Source organism: Chanos chanos, chromosome 16 (genome assembly GCF_902362185.1).
Source record: "Chanos chanos chromosome 16, fChaCha1.1, whole genome shotgun sequence".
NCBI classification, from domain to species: Eukaryota; Metazoa; Chordata; class Actinopteri; order Gonorynchiformes; family Chanidae; genus Chanos; species Chanos chanos.
This window is the reverse complement of record NC_044510.1, coordinates 12,576,614-12,596,613: the sequence shown is the minus strand read 5'-3', so window position 1 is coordinate 12,596,613 and position 20,000 is coordinate 12,576,614. Positions and strand designations below refer to the sequence as shown.

General features: G+C 44.2%; 1 protein-coding gene across 3 annotated transcripts in view; it reads right to left on the bottom strand.

Annotated features, from left to right (window-relative positions):
* The window catches only part of LOC115829905 (myosin-10), a 76,072-nt gene that overhangs the window by 25,876 nt on the left and 30,196 nt on the right, over positions 1-20,000 (bottom strand). The window contains exons 3-15 of one of the 3 annotated variants that reach the window (XM_030794078.1): positions 16,640-16,667; positions 13,577-13,679; positions 12,778-12,813; positions 12,021-12,038; positions 8,745-8,837; positions 7,773-7,836; positions 6,615-6,713; positions 6,086-6,229; positions 4,549-4,644; positions 2,787-2,905; positions 2,291-2,443; positions 1,845-2,018; positions 1,304-1,477 (exon numbers count right to left, since the gene is read on the bottom strand). In XM_030794078.1, coding sequence (XP_030649938.1) covers positions 1,304-1,477; positions 1,845-2,018; positions 2,291-2,443; positions 2,787-2,905; positions 4,549-4,644; positions 6,086-6,229; positions 6,615-6,713; positions 7,773-7,836; positions 8,745-8,837; positions 12,021-12,038; positions 12,778-12,813; positions 13,577-13,679; positions 16,640-16,667 — 1,301 coding nt within the window. The remainder of the gene's footprint in view (positions 1-1,303; positions 1,478-1,844; positions 2,019-2,290; positions 2,444-2,786; positions 2,906-4,548; positions 4,645-6,085; positions 6,230-6,614; positions 6,714-7,772; positions 7,837-8,744; positions 8,838-12,020; positions 12,039-12,777; positions 12,814-13,576; positions 13,680-16,639; positions 16,668-20,000) is intronic. The other 2 variants (XM_030794076.1, XM_030794077.1) reach the window with 2 other exon arrangements.

Sequence of the window (20,000 nt, the reverse complement as noted above, 5' to 3'; positions counted from 1 at the left end):
AGAAAGCCAGGCTAGAGAGAGAGAGAGAGAGAGAGAGAGAGAGAGAGAGAGAGAGAGAGAGAGAGAGAGAGAGAGAGAGAGAGAGAGAGAGAGAGAGAGATTCAATTTGAAACGTAAGCCGACCGCCGCTTCCCCGGTTACATGAGGAGAAAAAAAAACATTAATTATAAGAACATGAAAGAGAAAGACGGGGAAAAAAAAATAAGATGTGTCATAAAAGTATGCATTTAAAATCTGTCTGACATGACAGACTGGGTGTGTGAATGGATATTTACAATAGAAGAGGAGACCGGTTCTCTGAGAAAACCTGGCCTGCCCGGTTCGCTTCGACCCGATTCATCTTCCCCTCAAGACGTCGGGGGAAATGCACGCAGTCACAGCACTGAGTGATGTCAGACATTGGGAACATTAAGAAAAACTGGAGCTGGATTTTTAGGCGCTGTTGTTGGCAAACGGTTTAAAGAAAAGGAAAACACAAACGTTTAGTCTGTGATTCGGTGGTAGTTTTGTCTCCGTCTGTGTAAAATTCTTTTCCAAGTTCAGCATCTCCACAACAAACCGTAATGTGTGGAACATCCATTCCTGCGAACTTCACCAGAAAATGCTGGTCGCTCACGACGACCTGAGACGGGGAACTGTTTTTTTTTCTTTAATATGTTTTTTTTTTGTTTGTTTTTAAGGACAATCCGAAACTCCTCGCACCCCAGCTGCTGAGTGTGATTCATTACATTAGACTACACAGAAGAGAACATCGAAAACATTCAAAATTCAAAAAACCCAAAATTCAAACATTCGCACTGAATTAAGGGGTTTAGCGTTAGGGCGGGGTCCAGTGTTATTTATTAATTTCCTTTCTTTAAAAGAGAAAAGCTGATGTTTTCTGTATCTGCGAGCGCATTTTTCTCCTCAGCTGACCCCCCCCCCCCCCCCCCCCCCCCCTCCCCCGTGTTGAGAGTGTCTTTTCTTCACTCTGTCTTCATGCCAAAGCGTTCAGGCTTTTAGCAATAACCCGTCATACAAACCGTGCCAATCCCCCCCCCCCCCCCGCAGTTTGTCTTGGCAGTTTCTGTGTTTCATATGTGTACTATTCTTCCTAAGCTTCACTGTTATCATCACAACTTCTCTGTCTCACCGCCTTGTTTCACGATTAAGACTTATTGTCTTCTTATTTCTTTTTAAATTAGACTGAACTGCTGGAAACATGCTAGTCCGTACACAGCATCCTACACACACAGACATAGTGTGTTTGGAAACTTGTGTTTGGGTTTTTTGTTTTTACTTTTTTTTTGGAGTTTGAACGCACCCTGCCTGCGTAGTGGATGATGCAGAAGTCGGCTTTGTCCTTCAGTTGCCGTGGTTTCTGGAATTTGGGGTGTGTTCCCTGTTCCTGGAGCACTTTGTCCACAAAGGTTTTGTCTGTGGCCTTGGGGAACCAGCACTCCTCATCCAGCAGGGCCAACACACCAGGAGGGTTGGTCTGAAGAGCCGAAACACACACACACACACACACACACACACACACACACACACGCACGTATGTACACGCGCACACACACACACACACACCAAAATCAGTTTGTAAAATAGATGAGTCATTCTTCAAAGGGTTGAATGCTTTGTCATTACGAGAACAGCTAACCAATCAGGACTCTCAGTGACTCTCAGTGACTTTATCAAACAAATGGTAATTCATCTGGGGTATTAAAGCATGCAGTCACAGTTTGACAACTGGTTTGTTGGTGATTTTGATGGTGACATTAAACACTGATCATATCTGAGAGACGGTCACAACAACGCCGGTTTGGCTGGGAAATATGAAGAGTTCACGGTAAGCACAGACGCACCGGTCTCTCGATGAGGTCGATGCAGGGCTGCAGGTCCAGGCCAAAGTCGATGAAGCTCCACTCGATGCCCTCGCGCTGGTACTCTTCCTGCTCCAGGATGAACATGGTGTGATTGAACAGCTGCTGCAGCTTCTCGTTAGTGTAATTAATACACAACTGCTCAAAGGAGTTCAGCTACACAGAGACAGAGAGAGACAGAGAGAGAGAGACAGAGAGAGAGAGAGAGAGAGAGAGACAGAGAGACAGAGAGACAGAGGACAAAATGGTGAGTTAACAATGATAAATATAGTTTACAGTCAGAAAAACTCAATCATCTCATGACTGTTTCTGTGGAAGTCTTTTTGTTGTCAGCTCACACGTCAGTGTTGACAGAGTGTAAATTTAAGACAGGAACCTGGACTTCTCGACTCAAACATCCTCCCGTTTTCCAGCTTTTTCTGGCTCACCTCAAAGATCTCAAATCCGGCGATGTCCAGGATCCCGATGAAAGAGGCGCCCTGCCGTTTGGTCCGGTCCAGAGCTTTGTTAATGCGGTGAACCAGCCAACGGAACAACCTCTCATACGTGGCCTTCGCCAGTGCCTCCACTGCAAAATCAGCCTGGGGGGGGGGGGGGGGGCGGGTAGAGTGAACATGAACCCTATAATGTTCTTTTCATACTAAATGCATGACTAAAGGTCATGTCTGTCAGGTGAACTTACTTTATGACTGAGGTCATATGTAAGAGCATTGTAATTATTAGTAGTGAGTCAGTGAGCCAAAACTAAATAATAGGAACTTTTAAGAGTCACTTTGTTGATTTTAAATTACATCTTTGTGAAATCACAGACATGACTGTGGGTTATCATGATGACCTAACACAAAAGGAATTCTTTTCCTTTCTTGCTCTCTCTCTGTCCCACACACACACACACACACACACACACACACACAGGGGCATTACCTGCTCTTTGGTTTGGGCTTTCTGGACATAGTCTCGGCCGACTTTGATGCGTGGGGTCAGGATGGCGCGGGTGAACTCCATCACATTCATCCCCAACAAATGGCACAGCTTCTGAGCAGCTACACACACACACACACAAACATGCAAACACACACACACACAAACACAGATAGACACACAGACACAGAGAGACACAGGCACAGGCACACAGAGAGAGAGAGAGAGAGAGAGAGAGAGAGAGAGAGAGAGAGAGAGAGGGAGAGAGAGAGAGAGAGACAAAGTACAGTTATGATTAACCATGAGAATAAACCACAAGCGGAGTGGGAGAGAAAGAGAGAGAAACTCCTTGGGAACGATTAACCCAGAGAGTTAAACCACAAAATGCCGTGAAAAACATTCAGCACAGCGCCGCACGGCGAGCAGAGCAGACACCAGCATGAAACAACGTCTGAGCAGCGGCCGTCCGCCGCAGAGAGAGAAACCACCTCATAATGAACAACCATCAAGAGGAAACAACCACCAAAAGAGGAACAATGTACATTTGTTCTTGTAGACTTACTCTCTCTTCTAACACTACTAACACAGATTTTCAGCTTTAGAACCACCACAGCCCAGTGGCCCTCTTAACAGTTAAACGGTCCTTAAACGTTGCTTAAACGTTGCTTAAACGTTGTGTAAATGTGTATCGGCAGAGAAGAGCAAGAGGTGAAGTCTTTTTTTTAACTGCCATTTCACAAAATCTTACAAATGCCAAACCAATTATTCTCAGTATGTCAATACATCCTGAGAAGTTTTGAGGAGGGAGAAATGAACTTTGAGTCTAATGTCTTTTCACTGTAGCAGTATGACCTTTAAGCCTGGGCACATCACAAAACATTTATGCAGGAGGACTATAAGCACACAGACAAATCAATATTAGCACTAAACACCTGGGACAAATGGCTTAGCTATGAGAAATGGCAATTAATACGTGGAAAATTCCAGAAAAATGACTTCAGACTTGGTCTGTTCGTGCCACGTGTCAAATACATCTCACACACACACACACACACACACACACACACACACACACACACACACGCACAGAGAGAATAATGAAGTAAAGAGTAAAAACATGCTCCGCTGCGGAAAATACTGGACTAGGTTTGAAAGTCCAACCAAGTTCACATTGTAATTCATTATTTTATAAACAAAGAAACATGACAGTAGACTCCAAAATGAGGACACTGTGCGGCCTCTTGGGGACTGGTGAGAAATCTGACCTGAGATCAGTAATAAAAAAACACCACATCTACACCAGAGAGGTAAAAAAAAAAAAAATCTGATCTGAGTACAGGAAACAACACGTCTACACTGGGAAGGTCCAAAAAAACAAAAAAACAAAAAAAAAACCCATCTGTTCAAACTCTATTTCTGCTGTCTTAGTGTGAAGCTGGTCTCCAGCTGAGACTCCCCTACACCAAATCACTCAGTGGCCCGGCGTGGATCTAAACACTCACTTAAAAGAACTAATAAAACCTCTCCCCGACATCTGAATAATGTGTTTTTGTGGAGGAGAAAAAAAGGCCCTGATGTTTCAATTGTGAGAAAAAGTTGTGGTGTATGTTCAGAAGACTGTCAAAGATTTTCTCAACACATCGGAGCAGAGACGTAACTCTCATCAAAACTGTCAACATGAGGAAAAATTCCGGAGGATGATTTGACAACAATGGACGATGGACAATGGAACCGGCCAATCAGGGAGGAGAAGAGGAGGGGTTACCTGTGTTTTCAGGCATGGAGGCCTGGTCGGTGTTCCTCTCTTTCTTAAAGACAATGTTTCCAAACTGAAGCACAGCTGACACCACCTTCAACATGGCTGCAGTAAAAACAGATAGTTAATGCTACTCCATGAGTAAATATGACCACAGAACATGTACAAAAAGAAAAATGAATGTAAAAGTGTGTGTGTGTGTGTGTGTGTGTTAACATGAGTATTAATTCTGTGTGTGTGTGTTTTTTCCTCTATGATTATGTCTAAATTCTGAGTGTGAGTGTATGTGTGTGTGTTTTAGCATGTGCTTGTATGTGTGTGTGTGTGTGTGTGTGTATACACTCAATGAGCACTTTATTAGGAACACTATACTAATACTGGGTAGGGCCTCCCTTTGCTCTCAAAACAGCCTCAGTTCTGCGTGGTATGGATTGCACAAGATGTTGGAAATGACCCTTTGAGATTCTGGTCCATGTTAACATGATTGTGTCACCCAATTTCTGCAGATTTGTCAGCTGCACATTCATGCTGGGAATGTCCCGTTCGACCACATCCCAAAGGTGTTCTACTGGATTCAGATCCGCTGACTGGGAAGGCCACTGAACTCGTTGTCAGGTTCAGGAAACCAGTTTGAGATGACGTTTGCTTTGTGACGTGGTGCATTGTCATGCTGGAAGTAGCCATTAGAGGATGGGCAAATTGTGGCCATGAAGGGATGCTTGTGGTCAGCAACAATGCTCTAATAGGCTGTGGCATTCAAGCGATGATTGACTGGTATTAACCGGCCCAAAACCAGACTGTTGATGCAAGGCAAGTCGGGTCCATGGAATCACGCTGTTGGTGCCGAATTCTGACCCTACCATCTGTGTGCCTCAGCAGGAATCGAGATTCATCAGACCAGGCTAGGTTTTTTCCAGTCTTCAAGTGTCCAGTTTTGGTGAACCTGTGCCCACTGCAGCCTCGGGGGTTCTGTTCTTGGCTGACAGAGGCGGAACCCGACGTGGTCTTCTGCTGTTTTAACCCATCCCCCTCGAGGTTTTGACGTGTTGTGCATTCTGACATGCTTTTCTGCTCATCGCAGTTGTACAGAGTGCTTATCTGAGTTACCGTAGCCTTTCTGTCAGCATGAACCAGTCTGGCCATTCTCCGTCGACCTCTCTCATCAACAGGGCGTTTCCGTCCCCAGAACCGCCGCTCGCTGGGCGTTTTTTGTTTTTCGCACCGTTCTGAGCAAACTCTCGAGACTGTTGTGCATGAAAATCCTGGGAGATCAGCAGTTACAGAAAAGCACTCAAATCCGCTCGTCTGGCACCAACAATCATGCCACGGTCGAAATCACAGAGATCACATTTTCTCCCCGTTCTGATGGTTGATGTGAACATTAACTGAAGCTCCTGACCCATATCTGCGTGACTTTATGCACTGCACTGCTGCCACATGATTGGCTGATTAGATAATTGCATGAACAAGTAGGTGTACAGGTGTTCCTAATAAAGTACTAAGTAATTGTAGGTGTGTGTGTGTGTGTGTGTGTGTGTGGTCTTACACAGGATCTCGTCATGGGAGAAGCTCATGATCCTCATGGCTTCCATAGTCTCCTGGAAGTTGTCCTTATCCTGCTGGCCCGGAATGGGAATGTTGCCATTGGACAGGAAACGGTAGTTATTGAAGCCCTCCAGGAGCAGGTCAGCTGCCCGGCGAAACCGAGAGAGAGAGAGAGAGAGAGGGAGAGAGAAGAGTGAGTGAGAGAGAGAGAGAGAGAGAGAGCGAGAGAGAGAAGAGTGAGTGAGAGAGAGAGAGAGAGCGAGAGACAGAGAGAGAGAGAGAGAGAGAGAAGGGGGGCAGGAGAGCGTCTAGCCAAAGTCAACATCTAGAAACAAAGTCTGGGCTGAAACTGACAGCTCAACTCATTACAAACATCTGTCAACAGCTGTGAATCCTCACAGCTCTCTGTGCTGTTCATGTCTGAATCTACAGGATCCATTTCTCCATATTCCCCCTCAATCTTAAAGAGACAGCGGGAGAGCGTTCTCGAAGAAGTGATCCAACTGAATGAAGATCCTACGGACACTCACATTTGAGATGTTCTCCGGATCCGGCCAGGAGCTGGTAAAAGATGTGGAAGGTCCTCTCATCTTTGGCCTGACGGATCGCTCTGGACTTTTCCAGAAGGTCTGAGCGTTTAACGTCAAGGTCTGTGTTGGCTCAGCAAATCTCGATTACTTTTGACACAGGACTGACATCACAATGATGTCGTTATGACATCATTAGAGTTTACATCAGCATGTATCTAGCCACGCACGCAGAGGTTTACACACATTGACATAAGCTGCACTAACCTTCTGTGAAAACCTTATAACAATATTGCCTAAGCCTTGTTTGAAAAAAAAAATCACCCAGGAAGGCTATCAACCAACACCACTCCCTCCCTTTTTTTTGAGAACAAAAGGTCAAAAAAGTCCATTACTTTCACTCAGGGCACATGTATGAGAATCTGCTCTTGCCAAGACTGTGTGGTCGACTCACAGCTCTGATAAGTCACTCTGGAAACATTTTCTAACAACTTTTACTTTTTTTTTTCTCTCTCTCTCTCTCTCTCTCTCTCTTTAACCTATTTTACACAAATTCCCAAAGCAGTAAAACAAACAAGTAGTTCACATTAGGACAAGGAGGGAGGATCATTTCAATTTAAAAAAAAAAAAAAAAAAATGCATAAAATCTCCCACAGCATTAATATCGCCATTTCCACCGCAAGAAAAAAAAAACCTCTTGCAAAACAGAAACAGTAAATCTTGAAAAGGATGATGCCAAAAAACCCACTGCAGAAACACACTCCTGGAACGAGAGAGAACTTTTTTTTTCTCCTCCTCCTCCTAAAACATGTAAGAAAAGACAATATTTAAAGTGGTTTACAACCCTGGACGTTCGCTTCCAGTGAAGCTGGGTAAGAATTACAGACGAGAGAACCGACTGTGGGGTCTGGCTTTTGTCAGACAGAACCTCTGCGATCGCTGTTCTCTCCTCTGCCTGTGGAACCGGTTCCATCGAGTTGCATTCTTCTGGAACTGCGTAACCACGGGAATGCCTCCAGCTTGGGACTGTGGTTCTGCTGCAAAACGCCAAGGCAGATCTTCAACACCCCCCCCCCCCCCCCCCCCCGCCTCCCCTCCCCTCCCCACACCATCAAGACTTCTCCAACGATCCCATCGAAGTGGCTCCACGATGAAGGATACAGGTTTCGATGTTGGCGCCCACGATGTAGCCAGTGACATCAAAGTTGATGCGTATGAATTTGCCCTGCGGGGAGAGTAATGAAGATTAAAACAAAACAAAAAACCAAAAACAGGAGGCGGTGGTGGTTTGAGTTGTCTTGGAGCTAAGGCAGTTGGCACTATACGTTTATAGGGTTACAACACTCTGACCAGAGCAGCCTTTTAAAAAGCTGTGTAGTCACAGGATTCATGTTTCGAATTTGGAGACTGCTCTAACACAGATGTGTTTGTGTGGTGAAGAGAGATTGCCAGTGTATGTGTATGTATATCTTAACGCGCACACAAATCAGATCTTGGAGCGGCGAAAGGACAGAGGATTGGAAGAGGAGTGGTAGAAGGATTTGGAGTTAAAAAAAATATAGCGGTGGGGATTACACAAAAAGAAAACTTCTGAAACTGATTTTTCAGAGAGGACCTGAGCTCAGTCTAACTAGCAATAATTTAGACATCCCCCCCCCCCACCCCCCAAAAAAGAGCCTTACAGTGCATTTGTCATAAACAAAACCCTTTACCTTTTAAGTAGTTTAACTACCCTCTTAACAACTGTTTATATGGAACCAAAGAGCCAGTGCTATACCTATAACTCCAAACGCAAAGTATCTACCCCAAGAAAGGAGAGCTATTCCACAACACGACACACTACACATTTAACACATATAAACTATATAATATAAGGTCAGTTTAGTTGGGGGTGGACTTGTCTGACAGGGCGAGGTACAGCGTGCCCAATCTTCTGAGGGAATCTCGGAACAAATGTAGGAATGTCCAGCTCAGTTCTAAATTAGTCGGACCCTGTGGACATATTCTTAGCTTGTCAATAATATATGAGATCTTTCATTTGTCTGTTCCCACGGTGATACAGACGGCTGTGTGTGAAGTGCTGATGGAGACACTGGAGGGGCGGGCGGGGGCGGGGGCGGGGGAGCGACTTACGAAGCGTGACGAGTTGTCGTTCTTCACCGTTTTGGCGTTCCCGAAGGACTCGAGGATGGGGTTGGCCTGTAGAAGCTGACGCTCCAGCTCACCCTACAGAGGTAAGGAAGAAGTTATAATCTTCATCATCATCACCATCATCATCATCACTCCTCTGAGGTACTGGAAAACCAGTGAGAGGGTCAACCATCACCGCGGAGTCAAAAAATAAAACCCAGAGAAGCTTCTCAGGCAGACCAGCATCAAACGCATTTTTTTAAGTACATTATGAAGACATCAACCATCTAGGCGACACCTACTTTTAGTCAAAACTATAAATGAAAAGCTTCTTGAAGTCTGGCCCTTTGGGTTTTTACTTTGTGAGATAAAATTTAAAAGCATATTTGATCCTGGTCTGGAGACGCTGATGGTGCAGTGTTGAGAACTTCTGAGTCGAACTAGAGAGAGACAGAGAGAGAGAGAGAGTGTTTGGTTGATTTATGGGTAAGTATCACGCTGTATGAGATCAAACGGGGTGTCATCGTAGGGTTTCGATGAAAGTATGTCTGTTCTTGATCTCTCAGCGACGACGAAGCAGATGTCAATACTTGGTTTCGTCAAATTTTTCGCGTCTGTGCTAACCATTAAAAAATGTGAGACATATGCTTTAACTCAGATATAAGAGAAAAACGTTACACAGCAGGACATCAGCTGAAAACTCCCCACCGATGCTGTACCACAATACTTTTCATATCGACAGCTGGCTCCAACTAAAGCTGATTTAGAATCGAAAGCGTGTTTGAATTATTGAAATTACCATATTTACTAGATTCTGTCATAACACTGAGAGATGACTGAAGACCTCATTTGTCTAAACGAAACTGCTATAGGGGGGGAAAAAAAAGCGGACACAAGGAATACAATGAAAGGTCGACATTAAAGTTTCATGTCGGAATAAATGACGAAGTTGTGTGAAATCAATATCACTTGAGTCAGCATTGGCTAAGATAACAAATCAAATGGGGCAAATGATGAAATCTTCAAACTTTTGGCTGCGTGTAGTCAAGAGTTGGCAGCAACTGTCTGGTCAAATTGCTACAACCACGCTAACGGCTAAAAAATCCATTTGCGGTCCAAGGAATCACTACTCAAACCATTCCAAACCCTTCTTGGGTCTAACAGAGAGTAGCAAACAAGTCCATAGAAGGACAAAGACCCTTGCAACACCACGGTTATGTACGACGCCGGAGGGACAGCTAAAAAGTCAAGGCCCGAGTCTACCTTCTCAGTATTCATTTGAGTCTCTGAATGGATAAACGGTGAGCGACAACAGCGTGTAAGAACTCGCGTCTGCTCAACGTTAACTGTCAGCTCTAATCGTCTTCTGACTGCTTGTCCATGCCATTGTTGACTGGATGTAACGGCGGGCTTTCGCGGATATCTCGAGCCTCTTCCAAACGGCCAGGTTTTGGGAACGTCTTTAGACGTGCCCCAAATAAGACTTGAAAGCGGGTCTTTTTCTGAGGTGTCTGGGCGGATGGAAACCAGACAAAGAAATTTGATGGAGGTGGTCAAAGATAGGCAGTCTGTGCCAGCTACGGCGACCACACATTCCCGTGGCACCAACTGGGCACTTCCTCCACCTCAGGAGACTTAGCGCTGTTAACACGGGCAGCTAACCGCCATCTCCAGACACCACATTCCTCACTCCTCCACCCTCTCCACCTTTTTTTTTTTTTTTTTTATACCTCCTCCAACCAGTGCAGCAGCTCAGACTGACCAAAATAGGAGTAACCACCACCTAGCGCGACGGTAGCGACCGTGGTTAACTGCAGACAGTGTTTCACTGTATTTTACTGGTCTGACTGCACAACCATCTAATTGTAGCACTAAAGTATCATCATGTACCTACTGGATCAGGGCCTACAAACTGTACAAGCTTATAACTACAGCATGGGTCGGTTATTGCTCTATAGTTCACTCCAATGTCTGTATGTCACTGTGGCGTAAACTAACCTGCAGGGCTAGCATCTAACCACAGTTCAACGCAGCTCATTGCAACACCGCGTAACTGAACTGAATCTGAGAGCAAGATGCTAACCTTGGCGATTGGGCTCAATCTCAGCACTAGTGCTTGACTTGACTGGTGCAAAAAAAAAAAAAAAAAGTCAAAAAGATGTGCCAGTATCGAGAATTTTACAGGCAAGAGAGTTGACAGAGTTCATTATGAATTGTCAGTGGATTTGAAATTCCAACTGGATTAGCAACAGTGTGTACTGTGGATCTTCCTATGAGATCTTAGTGCTGCACAGTGCACTGCGGAGCTGTGGACCGAGGTGGGGGAAATCCAGAGAACAGTCTGGACTCCAAACAAAATTCAAACAAATTCTGTCATACCCAACCAGGGCACAAAGACTTTGGTCGATTATATCTATACTCTAGGTTATGCGTCTTCCTTGTAAAAAATTTCTAGAAATTCCGGCTTCTTTTTACCCCCTAATTCCCCATCTTATCTCCCTCAGTTCTCCCTCATAGCCATAGCTCCGCCCCCCCTCCCCCTCCCCCAGCTCCATAAGACTCAGCAGAGCCTGGACCAGGTTCTCCAGTCAGGCTCCTGATTGGCCATGAAAGTGCAGAGCTGCCCCTCCACAACCAATCATATTCCCCCTTGTCCTCCACAGAAAGCATCTAATAGGTTACAGAGGGAGACCTGAGAAGGAATGGGGTTCTGTATGTACTCTGGCACCAGGATACTGAGATGTAACACAAACTAAATTAGGGAAAAAGGGAGGAATGTGGATTAAAACACAATAACACACACACACACACACACAGTGCCCTAGTTTGCAATTTCATTCAGGCAGTCACTTTAAAGATACTCTGGAGATAATTCACATTACAGAGGAGAAAAAAAAACAAACAAAATTAAAATAACGGAAAGCATCGGACTCTGTTTAAGGGGAGGGAAAAAAAAAGCCCCAGCTCTGGAGTTTTTTTTTTTTTTTTTTTAAAAGCGATGACAGGCAGAGAAACAGCAGCACACATCTAATCATTTTGCCGAACTGTATTGGATCCCAGAGAGGAATGCTTTAAAGCCCAGGTTTTCTGGATGTGGAGAAAAGGTCAGACATATGTATATATATATATATTGGCCGGAGAAAACATGAATAGGTAAATTAGATGCAGGTGCACAGACTAAAGAAGAACATGCTTCTCAGAAAAAAAAAAGAAAGAAAAAAAAAGTCATTGTTCATCACCCCGACCTTTAAAGCGAACAGTACAGGGAGAACAACTAACATAGAACAGATGTATGAGCTCTATGAGGTTAACGGTACATGCAATAAATAAATAAATAATTGAATACATGAATAAAGACACAAACGGTGCAAGAAGCCATTTTGTTCCGGTGGACAAAAGTTACTCTAGATATGAACATGCCTAAAAATAAAGAGGTTTCATGCAGGGGAGGGGGGGGGGGGGGGGGGGAGTAAAGAAAAAAAGAAAATTTCAGAGAGGGTGCAATGAATTACTATCAAAACTTGAAGTCACTCTGGAATGTGGGTTTTTTGGGTCATGTCTACTGTACAGATAGAGAGAGTGAAATGGAGAATACAAACATGCCAGAGAAGTATGAATAAAACTAACCTCATGCAAAGAAAGGGAGAGGCGGAGGGGGGGGGTTGTTTGCTCAAGAGAGTTAGAAACTGTTGTTTGTCACTGTCAAAATATATTATCTGAATTTTGTTTTATTTGTTTTTTTAAAAGAAGGGGGAAAAATCCTTCAAGGTCCCACTGTGCTTGCAGTGGATTGTTCTGTCAATTCTTGACAGGCTGAGTGGATACACAGAGTTAAACATTAAAGGTTATTGGGGGTTTTTTTTGTTTTGTTTTTTTTTTTTTTTTGTCAGAACAAACAAAAACTTCAGCGTTGACCCCAGACGTTAGTTTTTGGAAAAGCAGAGAGTTGACGTTCAAGAGCATACATGCAAAGATTTTTTTTTTTCTTCTTTTTTAAATTAGACCAATCAGCAGAGGGTTTAGGAAGCAGAGAAACACTTGCCTGGAACTTCATGGGTTTAGGCGAGTCAGGCTGTTTTGTTCCCGTGAATAAACAAATGTAAGCGTTAGATTGGACAGGCAGGAAACATATAAGTGCCACATACACTTGCATTAACATTTATGATGCTGATTTCTCCCTGACTCAGGAGAATCACAACTGAAGGAGCGGACTCTAAGCACCCTAGGGAGGGAGGCACTATGTAGTGCCAGTCCAGGACAGTGAAGCTGAGCTTCCTATTGGCCTTCACCAAAAAAAAGGGTCCATGGTCCCCCTTTATGACGTCACTGTCCTCTCCTTCAGTTCGTTCTCCTCGAGGCTTGTGATGACACGAAGCTCCACCAATCAGGAGCAGCGGCCATCCCCTGTTATGCAGCATTAGACAGCAAGAGCTAACACAGCTATCTTAGCGTGGCAGTAATTAGTCAACATGAGGGCAATAGCTTTAATGAGTAGGCATTTGAAAGTGATTTTTTTAAAAAAAAAAAAAAGGCAATCTGCTGAGGTCAGAGATAAAAGAAGACAGAGGGAGAGGAAAGATAGAGCTGAGAGAAAGAGAGAGAGAGAGAGAGAGAGAGAGAGAGAGAGAGAGGGAAAGAGAGAGAGATAGGGTTAGAGAGAGAAAGAGAGAGAGAGAGAGAGAGAGAGAGAGAGGGCTAGAGAGAGAAAGAGAGAGAAAGAGAGAGAGAGAGAGAGAGGGCTAGAGAGAGAAAGAGAGAGAGAGAGAGAGAGAGAGAGAGAGAGAGAGAGGGCTAGAGAGAGAGAGAGAGAGAAAGAGAAAGAGATGGATACTCACAGGAATGTTGTGGTCTTTTCGTCCTTTGTGGGAGGAGGCGACGTGGGCCAGGTACTGGATGACCTTTTTGGTGTTTTCAGTCTTCCCGGCGCCTGATTCGCCCCTGTGAACGACGCGGAGGAGAAAACAGAGGGAAAAGGGAAAAAAGACAAAAAAAAAACCCAAATATAAAAAGAGAACAGATGATAAGTGAAAGCTGATCAAATGGTGTGACGGCCAAACTTTTGTCCCCAAGTGTCTCTGTGGTATGCCTGAAATGTTCAACAATAAACACAATGGCAGATGGGAGGTCTACAGAGACAAAACATTAACCAATCAATAAAATCTCACTGATGCCCAATGGTATTAATCAAATCCACAACATTTGTCTTAGAGCTGCCATCTCTCTAAAGCTTGGCTCTCGTTCAGAGGAAAAAAAGCCTTTCACTCTGAGACTTATTGGAAACCCTTAAATATTTAAGCTATGTTTAATATTTATTTATTTGGGGGGGGGAAAAACGAAAAACCCAAAACAAAACAATCATGATTTTCATTGTAAGATGGATCCCTGGCTTTGTGGTCAGCTTCTAGAATTTTCCATCAGCGCAGTGGCATCCAAACCCATAGACAAAAAAAACAAACCTACATGACAGACAAAAAAAAAAAAAAAAAAGACAAACAAAAGAGCACAGCGAGACCATCACATCAAACAGAACCAGTACAGATAGTCTGGGAAGGGGTGGTTTTCACGTTTTTTTTTCTTTCTTTCTACCGCTGCATCTTTTCTTTTTTTTTTTACTTTCTTTTTTTTTTTTTTCTCTTAACAAAAACCTTCTCCGGTTCTGCGGCGACGTGGGCAAGCCTCCAGGAACTGGCAGATTATGTTTTTTGGGTCGGCTCTAATGACAGTGCGAGTCAGAAAAGGGAGAGTCCGCAGGGGCCGGGCCCGAAACTCCGCTCCACCAGTTCTGACTCCTGGGCCGTTTCCAGCAAATACCAGTGGCTTTACTAGAACCTTCTATTACCTCTCTCTGTCTCTGCGCTTGCTCTCGGGCTTAATGGGGCTACAGCCAGAAAATGTCTCGTCGTCGTAACAAAGCGGTGTTTAAAAATCGCCCGCTTCGCTTCCAGTAATCGGCCCTCCATCACAGCAGGCCTGTTTTAGCCGATTTGAGTTGCGGCAAAATCCTTTTTTTTTTTTTTTTTTTGACTTCGCATAATTAGCATAAAGAAACATGGGTTTTTTCATGATTTGAAAATGATGAACTTACAGATTCGTGACTCCATGTGCCTCTGTCGTACTGTTCTCTCGTAAAAAAAAAAAGGCCTTTACACGTCGTTTTCGTATACCATCACAGACCTTTTTTTTTGTCTTAACTTAAGAACTGGTGCTGGTCTGGGCTGTCCTGAAGACACGCCCAGGGTCAGAAGGTCAACATGGGTGTGGGAAAGGGGATGGCGAGGGGCACAGTTTTCACCCTCAGATGTGCGTCAACATCCTTCCTATCTGAGACGTGTGAGATTCAACAGGTCTATGGGCCCGGCTCTGTTTTACTGGGAACACTGGTACAGTCATCGTCACACGTAGAGGACGATTTTAGAAGACTGTGTGTTAGAGCTGACATTCTTCATCATACTCCATCATACCAGCGCAAGAGAGAGAAAAACATCTTTCTTCCTCTACCGTGACTGTTCATGGCTATAACTTAAAGACCCAGCCTTCGCTAGGCGGTAACACTAGGTTATTTTGAAATATTTGACTGCGTTTATTTTAAGGAGTACAAAGCCAATTGAAATCTTCAGTGAGAAATTATTCTGTCACATTGGAGGATGCCCTGTTGAGTAACGTTGTTTACTGTACAACCGAGAGTTAAGCTATCCCTCTCCAACAGGGGGAGCTGTTTAAAACCAGCTTTAGCCCAGCTGAAAGTTCAGTTCCTTCAGTCATGTTTTTCAGTAGAACATTCTTCACTTCATACATTTCAATAAGAGTGCTCAACATTCTAGAACACTCTAGGTGTCATTCTGGAACATGAGGTCTAATTTCTTCCACATAAACGCACTGCAGTAATCCACAGATTTAAGAACTAATGAACGGTAATTCTGTATCAAAGTTGCAAAAAAATCCCTTCAGTTTTTCCCTCCATCAAATCTTTTTATAGCCCAGAGTGGGAGACCATTTTTATATAACATATGCTAGACATGCTGGCTGGGTGTTGTAAAACCAGGGTTTCCAGCAATTAGCCACCAGTGCTCTCGTGAATCATGACGCACGGAACGGCATGGCTTTTTTTTCTACACCTCTGCATCACCCCTGGATAAAAAGCATCATTTCACTGAGAGGCTCTTCGTGCAAAGCCTCGAAGGCGGAACCCGAGGTCAAAGAGTGTTCGTCGCTGGGGGGACCCAGTTGAATGTAACACCTCATCACCTAAACCCGTCCAAACCCAAAGACAGGTCCATTTTCCAGCCCATAAACCCTCTGGAGAGCAGGAGCAGCTAAAACCCCTGAGCTCAGACGGTAGAGGTGAGGTAAGCAATTTCAGGGGAACCATAGTACGGTTATGGGCTGACGACTCATTAGGTCAGAATGATGTTTATTGCGCGGGAAGGCTCTTTAAGGCCGGGGGGGGGGGGGGGGGGGGGGGGGGCAACCTTGCTCGGGTCCGAGCGGTCTTTTACAGCTCAGTCCACTAAAGTTCAGTGGCCAGGGGGAAAGAGAACGCGGTTGAATGCCATATGTACTACATCTGCAACCGTCAGAGGTCTAGGACGACCCAGGAAGACGTCATTTCTGAAACAGGAAAGTTTACCCGTCTTTGCCCGGTTAGCAGTCTGGTAAGCAAGGCAGGTTGGAAACAGTGTTGTTCACCGAAGATAATGTGATTTAATATTCAAATAAGGAAAAACTTACTTGAAAAAATATACATAATATTAATAGTGCTGCTGTACTAGCTATTAACCGTCTGGTTTTTCACAGGAGTTAACTGAAGCTAAAGGTTAAGCCTCTGAGCATTGACATGGGAGTGTGTGTGGGGGGGGCAGAGAGGTCTGAGGAGGGGGGTGTGTCTGTAATTTACTTACGTGCACAAGATAGATTGGTCCTCACGATCTGTTGGAGAGAGAAAAAAAAAGGAGAGAGAGGAGTCAGTGATTCTACATTCACACCAAATATTGTGCAAACTAAAAACTCAGGAAAAACCACTCCCAGCTAACAGGGTGGCCTTTAAAACATAGACAAACTGAAAGTAATACTTATTTAATCAGTATTTATTTAATCATTTATTTTGATAGGGACAACACACCTATATCACCGTTTCGGCTTCCACAATATAAGCAAGTTAGAGTAACTTTCTTCTGTAAGCCTGCGACAGGCTAGTGCATCGCTTGATATGAAGTCAAGGACACATTCGTATATGGTAGCTGGTTTTCACCCTCCCGCCGCCCCTGAACACATTTGATGCTGAGTGGACACTTTTTACACTAGAATGAATAGGTTACTTAGCAGCAAAACACCAAGTAATGGGGTTTTCCATTTCACACTGATCTGCTACAGACACAAACGCAACGCTTCACACGACAGGTTTTAATAAACTCGACTCTGTGGACCGAAGCACATTCCTTAGCCCTTGTGTGTGTGTGTGTGTGTGTGTGTGTGTGTTTATGGGAGGGAATTCAAGCTCAAGGACAATAAGCAGTACCTTCTTATCCCTCAATTCTGAAATGACAGGGAAAGCAAATGAGGGGTTAACACAAACTGAAGCAAGACAGAGACAGGAATTTTATCACACCAGGGTAATCACTCTCTCTCCCCTCTCTCTCGTTCTCTCTCTCTCTCTCTCTCTCTCTCTCAATTTTAAATAAACTCACAGAGGACCTCCTTCTTGTCAAACCAGACCCAGGAATATCAGCAAACATGCCGACATATACATTCTCATATCTACATAATTACATCTCAGGAGAACACAGGGGATCCAGTGTGGTACAGTGCTGAAGTATGCTAACTGACAGTGGGGTGCAGGTTTTCCTCGGGGGGGGGTTAACCTCCAGCGAACCTAACCAGCCCAAAGGGGAAGCGTAACCCACGACAGCAGCTGGTGCTTGAGGTGCAACTGACACAGAACCACAAGGTCTCCGGTTCTAATCCCAGCATGCCGCTCCATCCTTGAGTTCCCCACATGGTACCCCTGTCCAGCCCCCTGCCCCTCTATGGGGATCCCCGGAGAACAGAGAACGGTTCTCAATGATTTTTTTCGGTAAAAAACAAACTCGAGATGCTAAGCAGACCTTTTTGTTAATTCTGTGAACCTACTGGAGATAGTGGCAGGGCCACAAGGACAGACCAAATGAAAAAGACCATCGACTTCCAATAAAAAGTCTCTGGGAGCCTTGTTAAGACCTTCATCAAGGCCAGTAACAGACTCCTGTAAGAAATAAGCAAAGTCCACACAACAGGACAGGGCCAGTAACAGACTCCTCCACTTCAGTACTTGAAATACGACGGCCTTGATCCCAAAACTGTGAGTGTGACGGTGTTTTGGACTCTCCGCTCACTTACTGGGTATTCACCAGGGTTAAATTCAGGTGGGCCTTCTTCACATGTATTAACTCTTACTGTAATTTTAGGACAATTAAGAGACATTGCCGCCTATAAGTGCTTTCATAATAACATTTACACAGGCCACTTAATAGAATTAGGCTTCATGTAACACAGTAAACCAAAGACAACCCTTTTAATGTTACCGCGCTTTTATTTTACCGTAACACACGGATGACCGACGAAAAAGAAACGCAGGGTTTAGAGCTGAGGAAAGATGGGTGAAAAAAAAGACCCAACACTGTGGCCTATAGTACAAGCAGAAGAGAGGATCATTTTGGAAAGCCTGTTGTCCCAAAAAAAAAACAAACAAACAGTGGCAGTCACGTTTAATTATCATGTCAAATGCTCAATTTGTCATTATATATATATAAAAAAAAAAACTTAAGAAAATAGGGCAAAATGCTCTGATATAAGTTACAGTGTCATTGAGAAAACAGGCCAAAATGCTCTGATATGTAATTGTGTAATTGAGAAAAGAGGCAAAAATGCTCTGATATGTAATTGTGTAATTGTAGAAGCTGTAATTACATTTGTCTCTTTCTCTGCTCTTTCCTTCTTTTTTCGCTCTGAAAATGTCGCTGGTTCTTCATGATTTCGAGGGCAGGCCCTTCGGTTGAGCCGACAAAACGAGACATGTTCACAGAGGAACAAACTGGAGTAAAAGTGGACCAGTGCGACAGATTGACAGAGGAAACTGGATTGAAAGGGAACCATTTGGCATATCCTCACTCATCAGCCCCACTGGTCAACGGTAATCCAGCACAGAGGGAAACCAAATGAGAGGAAAAGAGTATTAAATCCCCAGATGTATTTACAGATATCACTCTGTATGTGTGTGTGCGCGTGTGTGCGCATTAGTCTAACATCTGTGACCATTAATGTTATCTGTCCCTCTCTCTCTCTCTTCCCCTGTATGTGTGCATGTGTCTGTGCATGTAAGAGAGAGAGATAAGGTTATGTATGTGTGTGTGTGTGTGTGTGTGTGTGTGTGTGTGTGTGTGTATGTGTGTGTGTGTGTGTGTATGCGTATATGTGTGTGCATGTGTATATGTGTGTATATATGTGTGTGTGTGTGTATATGTGTGTGTGTGTGTGTGTGTGTGTATGTGTGTGTGTGTGTGTGTGTGTATGCGTATATGTGTGTGCATGTGTATATGTGTGTATATATGTGTGTGTGTGTGTATATGTGTGTGCATGTGTATATGTGTGTATATATGTGTGTGTGTGTGTATATATGTGTGTGTGTGTGTGTGTGTACATGATGGGTGGACCAGATGTTCTCAGATGGAGATGGCTGTGCTACATTAGGAGCCCGACAGCGTAACAGTTAAAATCTCCCCACCATCAGACTCCACGTCTCCATTCCTCCCCCGCAGTAATAACATTCCGTCCAATCAATGAGGTGACAGAGATCACAAACCAACGCCGTCCAAAAAACAATCAAGTCTAAACAGGGCGTAATGAGGCGAAATTCACTCAACCAATTCTGATTTTTCTTTTTTCTTTTTTTAATTTCTCTGACTAAACGCAGACCTTTTTTCCATTGGAAATTTTACGAGCCTGATTCGTTGCGATTGTCTTTTAAACACAGGCGCTGCCTTTTTTTCGCCTTCCTTTTCAGAAAACGAAATTAGACGCAAGCATGCTAAACCTCGTAATCTCACTCCGCCCTCGGGGCTGCCTTCCCGGACGAGGATTAAGACTAGCGCGCGCTGACTGCACTCCACATACGTGTGAAACACATCACGGTCCTTCGCACCGGAAACGCTTTGGCTTTGCCGTGGGGCGCAAAGTTTGGGCGTGCGGCCGGCCCGATCCTTTCCATCTTTTCTTTCTCTCTCTTTC